This window comes from Ascaphus truei, chromosome 1 (assembly GCF_040206685.1).
Source record: "Ascaphus truei isolate aAscTru1 chromosome 1, aAscTru1.hap1, whole genome shotgun sequence".
Taxonomy (NCBI): Eukaryota; Metazoa; Chordata; class Amphibia; order Anura; family Ascaphidae; genus Ascaphus; species Ascaphus truei.
The window spans coordinates 329,614,932-329,628,111 of NC_134483.1; the positions used below are offsets into that span (position 1 = coordinate 329,614,932).

At 39.4% G+C, this 13,180-nt stretch overlaps 1 protein-coding gene across 7 annotated transcripts in view; it reads right to left on the minus strand.

Annotated features, from left to right (window-relative positions):
- Nucleotides 1-4,453: 4,453 nt before the first annotated feature.
- The window catches only part of LOC142498664 (tyrosine-protein phosphatase non-receptor type 9-like), a 56,073-nt gene continuing 47,346 nt past the window's right edge, over nt 4,454-13,180 (minus strand). For all 7 annotated transcript variants that reach the window (XM_075606936.1, XM_075606953.1, XM_075606921.1 and 4 more), the window contains 5 exons: nt 11,528-11,597; nt 10,857-10,935; nt 9,612-9,762; nt 8,381-8,588; nt 4,454-5,964 (listed from right to left, as the gene is read on the minus strand). In XM_075606936.1, coding sequence (XP_075463051.1) covers nt 5,741-5,964; nt 8,381-8,588; nt 9,612-9,762; nt 10,857-10,935; nt 11,528-11,597 — 732 coding nt within the window. In that variant the 3' untranslated portion in view covers nt 4,454-5,740. The remainder of the gene's footprint in view (nt 5,965-8,380; nt 8,589-9,611; nt 9,763-10,856; nt 10,936-11,527; nt 11,598-13,180) is intronic.

Genomic DNA, 13,180 nt, shown 5'->3' on the forward strand with positions numbered 1-13,180 from the left:
TATACAAAAAGTTGCTTCAGATATTTCTTGCTTCTAAGTGTGTATTTTGACATTGTAGACATTTTGTATTATATATATTTTGTTTAGATTACTAGAAGCTTCACAAATACAGCTCAACCCCGTTATAACGCGATCCGTTACAACACGAATCCGCTTATAACGTGATGCAAGCGTGGCTCCCAATTTTTGTATTTATGAATACTTTACAACACAATTATTGATGCCTTAAATACTTTATTGTACAATGCATACAATTGTACATAATTTCTAACGCGATCCACTTCTAGAGCGATGTGATTTCCAAGCACAGCGTTATAAGGGAGTTGAGCTGTATATTGTATATTAGCTATTACACATTATACAAATACTCTTCTACTGCTTTTGGTGATGGATTCTTACATAATAAATTGGATTATTTGAAACACACACCCTTTCCTCCCCCCCCCCAATTGTAGCTCACAGACCAAAAATTGCCAACAGACACACACAAATTAAAAAAACATAACTTAATATTTTCAAAGCCATGTGACCTGTGTTTAAAGTTTTGTTTCCGCGAGTCCCATTGTACTCTGCAATAACATACTGTAACAGGTACACAATGTGCACATTACTAACTTAGGACAAACTACAGATGCAAAGAAACCAAAACAGAATGAACCATGTTAAAAAAAACACAAAAAGTTTTTTTTAACTCCACTACAAAATTGTAAATGAATGGAACATTTAGAAATGCTGTATTCTAGGAGTTTACGTAAATACTAAAAGCTGACAAACTACACTAGTCTACCCAATTAGGCAACACATTGTATTTCAGGCTCTTTGCTTAATGCCATCTGTAGTTTATAAAAATTCCAGACATTTCATGAGACATCTTGTATGCATTTCACATATATAATTGTTAAATTGACAATGAATAGGATGATGAAAAGTGTAGTAGCATTGTTATGGTATTGGCTTTGGTGCGGTAGAAGCATGAATTCCAGTGCCATATCTCTTTGTATGAATGAAGCATTAAAGTTTGTTTTGCCAAAGGCAGAACATCCATGAGCGAGTGTGCATTCTCACAGGTCCACCGGTTTTCCATTGTCATGTCATATAGTAGAGAAGCTGCAGACAAGGATAGTGACATGAAAAAGAGAATCCAATGGGCGTGACTTATCTTCCTATACACTATCAGCAGGATTTCCTATAGTTTTTGCCAGCTTCATTCAACATCTTAAGGGCTTGACCCCGCTGCCTACTACAGCGTCCGCTGTGGCGGACACTGCACGGACGAGAGCCCTCCCCTCAATGGCGCCGGGCCCGCTGCGAGGGGGGGCCGCAGCGCTGAGGCGAGAGTTGCTCATGCTCAACAGAATTGAGAGCAGGACTCGCGTCGAGCGATACGGCACGCCCCCCGGCGGTTCAGCCAATGAGGGCGAACCTGCCGGGTGACGTCATGGCCACGCTCCCGTCACGCCCCCCCTTCTCTCTTCCTGCAGCTCCCTGCAGACCAGGTAATCGGCTGCACGCGCTGCCAATCTCGCGGGCGCGCGTTGCAGCTGAGTTACCGGGGCCTTAGCCTAAGGCCTGTAATATAGAGCGCGCTAGTGCGCTACCGTGCGAGCACACGCGTCAATTACTATTGACTGTGGGAGGTTGACGTTGGTCGTCGAGACGCATGTGCATGGCCATGAGCGGTGGCACGGCAGATCACAGCAAATGCAAAAAAATATATATATACTTTTGCGCTGCTGCCACGCCACGTGATGCTGCCAAGCCAATCACAGCGCGGCTATAGCTGTGACGTCTGATGGGCGAGCCTGTACCTAACAAATCCAGAACAGATTGTGACGATAGGGCTAGCTGGCATCACAATACTGGGATGAAGCCCAGCTAGCTACCCCTAAATCCATGCAACTTGGCCACCTATGTAAGGCTTATTTCAACCAAATGTATTTAATATCTGGAGGAGAAAAGGGAATGCATAATGCACTATGTATGTAAGAATGTATTCCAAAGCCCTTTATTCCCTGTTAATGCAATCCCCAAGTCTAGTTGAGCAAGCAATGAGGTAAAGTGTTTTGTGATCTGTGTGTAAGCACTGTGATGTAATTTGGGAGTCAGCCCTGTAAAGGGTTAATTGGATAATGTGACTATGTTCTCATTTCTAAGATGGCAGACTTGTAACGGGATTTGGCAGAGTAGAGGAATAAACCTCAGAGCCCGGCTCTACTAGCCCTAAAGACAGCGTGCATCACGCGGAGGCTTGTATATAATGAATAACCCTTTACATACCGGAGACTGAACCTATAATACAGGAAACGCTGCCACTGTAATAAGGTAAGCCTTCAGGCGATCACATATAATGGGGACCAGCTGGGAGCGGTGGTCGTGGGGTCCCCCAACGGGAACCGGCAGACCCTTGCAACAACAACCAGACTACCCTTAGTGATAAAACAGCAGTGAAAAGTACTCCAGTTCTCCTTTTTTTCTGTGCTCCTAGTTTTTCTTTTTCATTTGTAATGGGATTTGCATGCGAGTTACATTTGTATGGAGGAGACTGATTTATCTGCTGAGGTTCCTGCAGATAAATGTGTATTGAGACAATGGTTGGGAGCGTGGAGGTGTTACAGAAATTTGGTGAGTGAGAAAGAGTGAACAATCAGGGATAGGCTCTTAGCACGCCCTCTGGCCGTTGTGGCACCAACCTACTCCATGCTCTGATTGTCCAGCAGCCCCCGCCCATGTAAAGGATAGCTACAGAGGGCTATATAAGGGGCGCTGCTGATCAGAGAAGCAGATCTACCTTCAGAGAGAGACACTGGGAAGGAGTGTGGAGATTCCCTCAGAGGACCATTTGAGAGAGACACTCTGGGAAGGAGTGTAGAGAGTATCTGAGAGAGAGATTATGTGAAGGAGTTTGGATCTTTACAGTGACCAGATGGATGGTACATGTCAGAGGCTCTGCTATGTGATCAGCCCTCTGATATCCTGGATGAGAAGTGGACAGGGCAAGCCTTCTTGAAGCAGGCCCCTGTACCTAGCGAGGCTAGAGTCTACTCCCCAGGCCCCAAGTTGGTATTGTATCTTTTGTACATCTTTGTTTTGTCTGCTGGCCTGCCAGAAAAAAACAAATTTTATTCAACAGCTTTGTCCTGTCTGGTGCAAGTGATCCCGGTGGTTTCGGTGTAAAAGTACTGGTCTCCCGTTACAGATGTTTACACAGTATGTGTCTGGGTACAATTCTTCTTTGTCTACCGTTGTACTGTGATTAAATCGCTAGAGAGCAAATAGTACATAACATAATATAGCATGAGCTATTTGTTATTAAAAAAAGCATGTTTCCAGCTCTGGCCCTGTTAAGACAGTTCCAAATTCTTTATTGAACTTTTTTTTGGTCTGTATTTTTTATCCAAGATGACATACTGATGTAGCGCCCATTATTCGAACACTTCACGCGTCATGTACATTGGAATCCCGATTTGAAACCGCGGGATGAATTCCAGCCTTCCCGCACTAAGATGCGAGCGCGGCGACTGCAGAAAAACTCATTTTAGTGTTCCGGCTTTTAAAAACATGAAATTGACACAGTAGCACAGTACTGTACACATTACAATTCATCCATTTTATTGCAAACGAAGAAACAGAGTCCATGAAATTCAAACAAAACATCCGCGATAAGCGCAGGTGCCTGGGGCGATTGGCTGCGTTCGTGCTGCGTGGGGAAGAGCAGAGAACTCAAAATCGCCACCGCGATGTGTTCGAATAACGGTCGCTGCATCAGTAGTAGGGGGCATGAACTGTACCTCTGCTACACGCCACCGCTTACAACTATATAAATGAAATGCGCGTGCCACGTGCACGCACAACGCCGGGTGCACGCACCCACACCAGTGCCTTCTTTTTAACAAGCCTTGTACAACCAAACCTGGCACAAGAAGGTAGTGTCAGTGGTCCCACTGAAAGACCGTTGCCTCTTACTTCCAGACTCGGCATGTGCTTGGTCACAGATTCTGAATTTTGGGAGATGGACTAAACTTTGGGACAGAATTACTGAACTACATCTAGTCCAGCTACACAGGGACACATTAATCTACTAAAAATAGCTTTTGTGGCATAACATGAGCTAATGGAACAAGTCAACTATTTCTTTCTATGCCTGGTCGCTGGCTGCTTTAACCCCCAAATAAGCCCTGCTTTTGATAAATAGCAGCTGGTGGTTTCTTTGATCAAATCATACAAAACAAAAACTCCTCCACAGAATGTATTGCTCGTCTAAGTGCAAATATAAAACTAATATGGAGCTGAATCTGAAAGTGTCCATTTAAAAAAAGAGGAGATCAATGCACACAATTAGGCATTACTATAAAGAACTATATAATTATTTAGGGAGAGAGTGGGAAAAAAAAGTTGATGCATTAAGGCAATAAAACTATATTAGAACACAAAAGAACAAAACATTAAAGCAATAAAGACTAAAGAAATATTTAATTTGAAATACAAGTTCAACCTAGAAGCTTTCTATTGATTTGCCAACCTCGTACCAATAGGTCCTACAAGTTTAAATATAGCAAGGAAATAAATGCATATTTTTGCAGCAATCCCAAAGCATATAAACATTTACTTGGATTAAGTAGGTTTCTAAATACAGTAGCTAGATTCATTTTATCTCGCCATGGTCATGTAAAGTCGTACCAAAAAAAATAATACGGTCTCAAAGTACACATAATTACATAAATAAATTGAAAACAAAAATATACAGTATTGATAAAAAAAACAAAAACAAAAAAACACGAACATTTTTTTTTTAAAGACACATCCAGGTACACAAGGATAAAGGGAGGGAAGAAAAATTCACTCCTATCCCACAAATAAATGGAAAATAGAGGCCCCTGAGAATACAAATGCAGGCTTTTTTTTTTTTTTTTAATTTGGATAGTTGATGACTTTTGTGCTACACATACATTAAAAGGCACATCAATGCAGGCAGTGTTTTATTGTATGCAAAACCCTGCACTATAGTGTCAGGTGAAAAAAATCTCACATACACGCCTCTTCATCTTTCCTTTATGACCCACCCCACTAACAAACATAAGGAAAAAGAAATACAAATGAACAAATCTTAAGGCTTTTTGTCTTAAACCTTTCAGTGTCGAAAGGATTAAAGGTAAACGAGTAACAGTTTGCATAACACTTTTTAACCAGTAAGTCATGTTTAAAATGGTCATTAGCTCCGCATAATCTTCAATACATATTGTTGCAACCTTGAAACTTGTATTTTTTTTTTTTTAGTTAGCTATACAGAAATATACAATAGTGCCAAAATAACCAGGTATAAGGACTTCTACTTGGTAATGTTGGTTGAATGTTAGACTTTGAAGCAATAATTAAAGAACAATACAATTTACATCATTCCTAAAAAGTACTACACAAATCTGCAAGATACTACACACTTTACAGAGGGGTTTGTGACACTTTACATACTTAATCCCTTCTGTGGACAAGAGCTAAGGGAAAAAAAAGTACAGTTAACTTCAAGTCTACAAAATGATGTGCAAGTTATTCCATTGCATTCATGCTACAATAAATTATGATGACACTTTCCAGTGCTTTAATAGGTCAAAACCCTCAAAGGGCCTCCAATGCACTGCATGGCAATGTGTGGCAGCCCTTTCCAGCACTATTGGGTTTAGGACGGACCAGGAAATGGTCAGAATTAACCCCACATAAATGTCTCTGTACCATAGAGGTGAAATAATCACTCGCTATCTGTCTCAAAGTCAGTGTCTGACCATTCCACAGGGGCAAGAAGACCTTTTCTTTGTGCGTATTCAATAATTGCCATATAACAAAAGTAATATTGATCCCACGTTTGAATACTGAAAGCCCGTTGAGTTCTCATTTTCTTCACTGTCCGTAATACGTCCACTGTTCCAATGTTTTCCAGTCTGGACAGGCATATATCCAATGTACAAAATGTGCCTATTGAGAAACAGGAGGCGTGAGAAAACGTATTGATTTATACATGCAAGTGACAGAAGGCTAGGATGTGTATGTCAAACAATCAGTACAAATGACAAATAGTTGGAAACATACGGCAACATTGCATATCTCACTCAACACGTAATCCCTGAAAGACATTGTCTTGCTAACGAAGAATCAGACTCCGCGAACAAAGCGATTGTCACGGTAGCTTATGACAAGATATAATGAACACCAAATATCAGGGTTGAACTGAACGAGGCTTGGATATAATAAAATATAATTTATTCCTTAAAAAAGGTGAACACAGCAATATAGTACAATTAACAGACAAGGAGGTAACACTTACTTAGGGTTGGGGGATGGAGAAGTATCAACTAGCAATTCTCCAGCAATCCAGTGACATTCAAGATGGTATCAGAAGAAGAACTCAAAACTGTAGGGTTGACACAGTTTATATACCTGTGTAACCCTATTTTTAACATGAATACAGACTATTGGTGAACAATTATCTGTATCCAATCCCTAACGTGGAGACACAGATTAACCCATGCCCCCCAGCTAGTTAGCCCATGTGTACTGGGACTCTGAGGGTCTTATTTCTGTAGCCCCATAAGTCAATCAGGGGCAACGACCAGTCTACCAAATGAAGTATCTGATAGGATCTTCATTGTTTGTAGGTGTAGACATAACACTTACAAACCACTCCAGTTTGATGATTCTCCACCCTCAGGTAACAATTACAGTGGCAGAGTCTGTTGATTAGTACTTGATCTGTTGATTAGTACTTAGGCTCAATCATCCGGCTGCCCTTCCTGACCTATTTAGCATAGCAGATGGAGTCTGCATTTTTCAGAGCAGATCCAAAATACCATACATATACTCTTTAATATCTACACATATTAATAAGTTCCATTCTGGTGGGCTCAGTGGGTCGAAATTTGCCAGTTCTTAATGCCTACAGTGACTCCACATATTGGCCAAATATCAACTCTCTGTGACCTCCAGAACTGGAGATACAGAAATGCACTTTGAAACATTAAAATACAGGATTATAATGAAACATGGGAACAGGGGAACATACAGTTTCCTGACATGACAAGGTGTAAGCCACATTCCTGGACCGCAGTCCAGTTAACCCCTTGCCTCCCTGGTGAGGTCAGGGGGTGGCCATATGGGGTGCAACCCCTTTAATACCGGGCCAACCCCCCTCTCCCTCTACAGCGATAAGTTCACCAAACGTGCTTACGAGGAGAGAATGAGTTCCACGTAATGTGGAATCTCTATTACCTTGCTAATGGAACAATAAAATGACAGAAATGCAAAGTAAACGGCAGAGCAAGGTGTATTATTAACCGGGAAACCCCTATTGTATGACTATATTGCCATGGATTGTAACTGCCAGAAAGCCAAGATAATAAAAATTGTATGGGTTTTGCCAAAATGCTGTTAATGCCTACTAAATTATGCCAAAACATATGAAATGCTGCTTTAAGTTCTACTATGGAAACCATCCGCAAGTTATTGATCAAATACATCAGTAAATGGATTGTACATGATTGTACATGTACATAAAATGAAAGCAAAACCTTTGTTGCACACACATTTGCTGAAACATTGTAGACACTGGGGGTGTTCTAAGTCAGGGGTGCACAAACGTTTTTCTTTGCACCCTCCTGCCTGCTCGCCACCCCCCCCCTCCACCCCCCTTACCTTCTCTCCGCATCGGTGGCATCATTTGATGTTGCGTTGTCATGGCGATGTGTCGACAGAAGCCGGCTGAGAGCATGTAAGAGGGAGTTACAGAGGCCTCGTATGCTCCCACAGCATTTAATTTAAATGTAGTGGGGAAGAGAGCAGGGTCTCTAAGCGTCGCGGGACCTGTGTAAGCACCGTGGGACCCCCCTCCTCAGAAAATTTTGCGTCCCCCAGTTTGTGCCCCCCTGTTCTAAGCCAAGTAACAGACACCACCTGTGTATTCAGACTTGACAAGAATACCTACACTACTACCCAAAACAGGTTGAATGTTCTGTAAAAATAGACAAGGGTTGTAATTAAACTAATGCAAATGCAATATTCAATTGGCAAACTCATTCGGTACCTGGTTTAAAGAACATCTAATAAACCGTTAAGCTATACCAGGTATAGTGGGAGTAGCAATTGCTTATTTAAGTATATTGCTTCAAATAAAAAGATCCTGTGCAGATTTCAGAAAAGCAATGGGGACCAATGCCAATAGTTTATTAGCAATAGTCACTTCTTTGCATCATGTATTACAGGACACTGGCAACCATTAAAAGAACAGATTATACACAAACTTCGTTTTTCACAATTTAAGACAGAAATTTGGCATTTGTTACGATGAAAACAATACAAATGAATCTGCAAACTGTTATTTACCCAGAAACGTATTTACCTGTTCTCCCAATTCCTGCACTGCAATGAATTACAATTGGCGGCCCTGCAGGATGCCCAGTCCACTCAGACCCCAAAGCTTGAACGGCCACTGTCTGATGTTGTTTCACTTGGGATCGAAAATCTAGCATGGCAGAAGCGGACTTGGGCACTCCAAAGTCTGGCCAGCTCATGTACTGATAATGGGCAACACTCCGGCTTTCATCAGTCTGTAGAAAGAAAAGCATGTACTGTAAGACGGTACTAATGTCATACTGTACATTGGCAATACTGAAATCACAAGAGTAACCATACCAATTGTGTATTTGCATGCAAAGTATTAACAACACGCACTGTTATTGCAGAAAGGGAAATTAACAGGATATAGTGGCTATTTCCATATTGCCGATAAGACTAGCTGTCAGATTTACCAAGTTGAGCAAACAATTTTGCTCACGCCACTGCTGTTTGATTGCAGTACTCCAAGAAAAACTGCCTATGCGACTTAAAAGTTAAACGAGCCGCTGGCCTCACTTGTGAGCAGATTTGCCATGCCCCTTGTGTCTATCCAAACACGTGTATTTGCCGTTACAGCTTCTTTTAAGAAGTAATACTTTTGCATTATAACATGTAGAAGACATTTTCATCCGAAAATTTGAATTCTGGTTTGAAAGTTTGCCCTCATTCTGCCCTCAAAACTATCTGGGAAGGAATGAAATTGCAAGCTTCATAACCCCATTCTACCTTCCTAATCCACTTTTCAACCAGACAAAAATACCCCGTAAATAACGGACAAAGTCTGCTGTATCCAAGGTGAAAGGAGGCGTACTTCTAAAAATAAAATGTATTGTCAAGTTCATATCATGCAACATCTTTGTTTTCCAAGTTTACATTTCTAAAAAAAAGTTAAAAAGTGTTACTTAATTTGTTCCTATGGCAAATAATGCAGCATTGTTTCCCTGTTTGTTAGTGGCCATAAATTATATCCCTCAACATTGGTGGCCATATTTAGCCATAAACAGGATTTAATTCATTTCTTTTTGAGGCTTAGTGTGTAAAGTTGCACAAGGTTATAAACACCAAAACCAGCAGCTAGAAAGAACCAAAAATACAACTATTTTGCAATAATAATAATAATAATATATATATTTTTTTTTTTAATTATTTGCGTTTCCATTCTCTTCATGGTCTCATTCTCAGTTGAAAACAATAGCACCATGCTGATTAAACCGGAAACATTTGGTATAATTTACCTGCTTATTGTATACATCCAAGTGAGTAAGTTTAAAGTCTTGAAAGAGATCGATGTGAATGTTTCTGATACTGAAGTGGCCAGAGTCTTCATTTCTTCCAACTTCCAGGGGCCAATACTGTCCACATTTTATTCGACCCCTTTCTATGACCCTAAGCAAAAGAGAATATACATTATATATATACACATGCATCTCTCTTTTTTCCCCACACGCATAAGCACCCCCCTTACTTAGGTCTTATACCAAGACCTTGTAGGGAATCAGAAAATATCTGAATGTTCTCTAACTTTAAACACTTTTCTTTAAACGCTTTTTACAGTTTATATATATTTAGTTTTTTTTCTATTGACATGGGGGTGCAAAAAGCAGGCTGTACATGTATTCTGGAATACATATATATGTATATTCCACATGCTTTTTCATTATATTTTGGGCATTAGGGAGTCACAAACAACAAATTACATCTGTCCTTTTCAAAAACTGTGAATACTACAACTCTGTACAAGAGAATCTGAGTCATACAAAAGCAAGATAAAGGCTCCTGCAAAGTTATTGCATAAGGGGTATAAAAACTGCTACATTTAAAAAAAAATAAACTGTAGTAATAGTTTTTAAAAAAATAAAAAAAATGGGGGAAACCAAACCTAAACACCCACGTTAAAGTGGCTTTAGTGCTTTTTTTTAGCTTAGGTTTGAAGGGGGAGGGGTCTTCATAGCAGAACCGCGTTATTTCCAGCTTTTCAGCTGTGGGGACCCCGTGAAACTTACATCTTAAGGGGCCACCTTTAGCAGCTCTTGCTGGGCACAGAAAATCTGTTTGAAAGCTCCCCCAGGCCAATAAGAAGCTGCAACGTTATCCCTTGTGGCTTCCTATTGGCCCGTGTGCTGGAGGACTTTTAAACAGATAAAAATGAGATACCAGCACCACCTTCAGATGTCAGTATCTAGGGGAGCAAGGGGTCTCCGGGGTTGAAATGAACACGGTCCTGCTACGGAGAATCCATTTCCCACATAGGAAAATGTTTTTTTTTTTTTTTTTTTATGGCAAAGCTTTTTCATACTGTCTTACTGGCACAACATAATTAATATTAGTGCATCCTTGAGGCTTTTTCATAGCCAAGGTCTGATCAAAATGTGCAGGTTTAACACAATACTGACAGTCACCAAAAATATGTTAGTGGATTTTATTCACCACTTATACATACCATTGGAGAAATCTTACTTGCAATTGTAATGTACATTTACCTAGTTGTCATTACAATGATTAAAACCTTGTGTTCCCACACCATTCGCCAGAAATCGTCAAATGTTTTTGGCAGGGGACCTTTATGTTGGGGAGGGAAAAAAAGAAGTAATTGTACAATATGTTCTTTTGCATTCAGTCTTTGCACAGATGTGTCAGGGAGAAATAAAATACTGCACTGATTATTAGTGCTAACAAACCCGAACTAAATTGAGAACCAACAGAACAGCGCATAAAAGGATATATAAATAAGTGCACAAGTGAAAAATGTGCATTTATATTTAATATTTGTTCTTTATCAAATTCCTATGTACTTCATTTAATATGTTCAATAAAATCGGTTCCTTTACCCAAAATAAGTATGAGTAACAACAGTATTAGCTTTGGTAAAACCATAGCTCACAAATGGCAGTGTGTCCTGACAACTGTATTAATACATTTCTTCCGTTTGAAGTAGAAGCTTAAATACAGTTAATAAATCATGATTATTTCATTTTTATTTTTTTTTAAAGGAATTCTTTGACATTTGTTTTTACATATTGGTATTCTCAAGTATATTTTTTTTTATATAGGTCTCATTTAGACGTTTACTCAATCCAAAGGTATCCTAATACTCCACATTAACAAGGAATGTTTTAATTTCAAATTAATTCTAAAAGGGTTATCATCCTACCTTGGGTTGCAATGTATGCATTTTTTCTTTTATATCCATCCATGAAACTGGCATTGACGTAATCAGTGGTCTACAAGAATAAGAAATGCCCAATTAGATTATGTTTCGGATACACACTCTTTTCATGGAACAAACAAGTTGCTTGCTATTTACAAGAACTCAATTAGATATGCATGTAGGTTTTTTTTGTTAATTTATTTATACAATGCTAGCCGTGTACACAGTGCTTCACTGACCTAGCATACAAGACGTAATGCAGGAAAACATGGTTCAAAATGGCACACCGTCTCACACCAAAGATCTTGTAATCTGAGTAATGTTCATGTTCTTATAAACCGTGACAATAATCAAGAGCTATAAATGAAATAAAGCAGTCTGCCTATACACAAGGACCTTTCAAGACTGTATTTGATTTGTGTGCAGACAGCTCTTTAGAGGAAATACATCCAACTCCTCAGAGGCTTTTTTTGACTACCACTAGTTGCTTAATCAAGAATACTATAAACAGGCAAACCACTGTATTTAATACAAGGTAGATGTAATTTGTCTATAGTAAAATCTGTGCACGCAATAATGGAATAAGCAGTATCAGAGAAAGAGTATGCATGGAAGTCAGGGTTCTAAATACAATTTTCAATGACAAAAAACAATAAGGCGAGTTAATCACCAACCTACAGATTGTGCCTAGCACAATTCCCTCTTTACTTTACTGAAATGTCACAGTAATTTCTCAGGGGATGAACAACAGTGCATGTTTACCCCCTTGTCCATTTAAGTTGCTGCTGTGCTGACAATGTTGCCCAATATTAAAATACTGTATATAGAAAAGATACCTTTTATAGATTAGAAGATTCCTTAATATTTAGCTCCACCTTGTGGCTAGTTTGCATTCCACATTTTAAATGTTTTCTTCATCTTTTCAAATAATGTCTGCTTTTAAACAAAATCTAGAGAAAGCTGAAGATGCTAGTACTTGGAGAGTAAAGCAAAAAAAACAAACTTATTTTTGTTACAAAATTAAATGTTTTTATTGGTGTAATGCTTCCAACACTGCCTGAATCTTTATCTCGTTTCCTCCAGCTTGACTAATCTGAATGTGCATGCCTTGTATCCAGTGGACCAGGCCCATAGCAAATGCAAAGAGGAGAGTAGGTCCTGTTCGACATATGTGGAAAAGGGGAAATTTACAGTCACCGAAATAGAATAAGACTGAACAAATTGTTTCAGAAGACAACCAATACATTTTAACTCACTGCATATACAGCACAACCCCATTATAACGCTGTGCTTGGGGTCCAAAGAATCACATCGCGCTATAAGCGGATCGCGTTAGAAATTATTGTACAATGCATACAATTATACATTAAGTATTTAAGATACCAATAATTGTGGTGTAAAGTATTCATAAATAGGAAAATTGGGAGCCACGCTTGCATCGCGTTATAAGCGGATTCGCGTTGTAACGGGGTTGAGCTGTACCACTTATTTTGGTTATAGTCTGATAGGAAGGACTGCACCTTTAAAGTGTGCAGTGTTGCTAACAAAAGACAAGTATTAAGAGGTAAGATTTCTGATTTACAAAATAAATAAATAAATGAATTAAAAAAAACTAACTTGTGGAAACACGGAGTTACGCAATATGCGTATACTCAG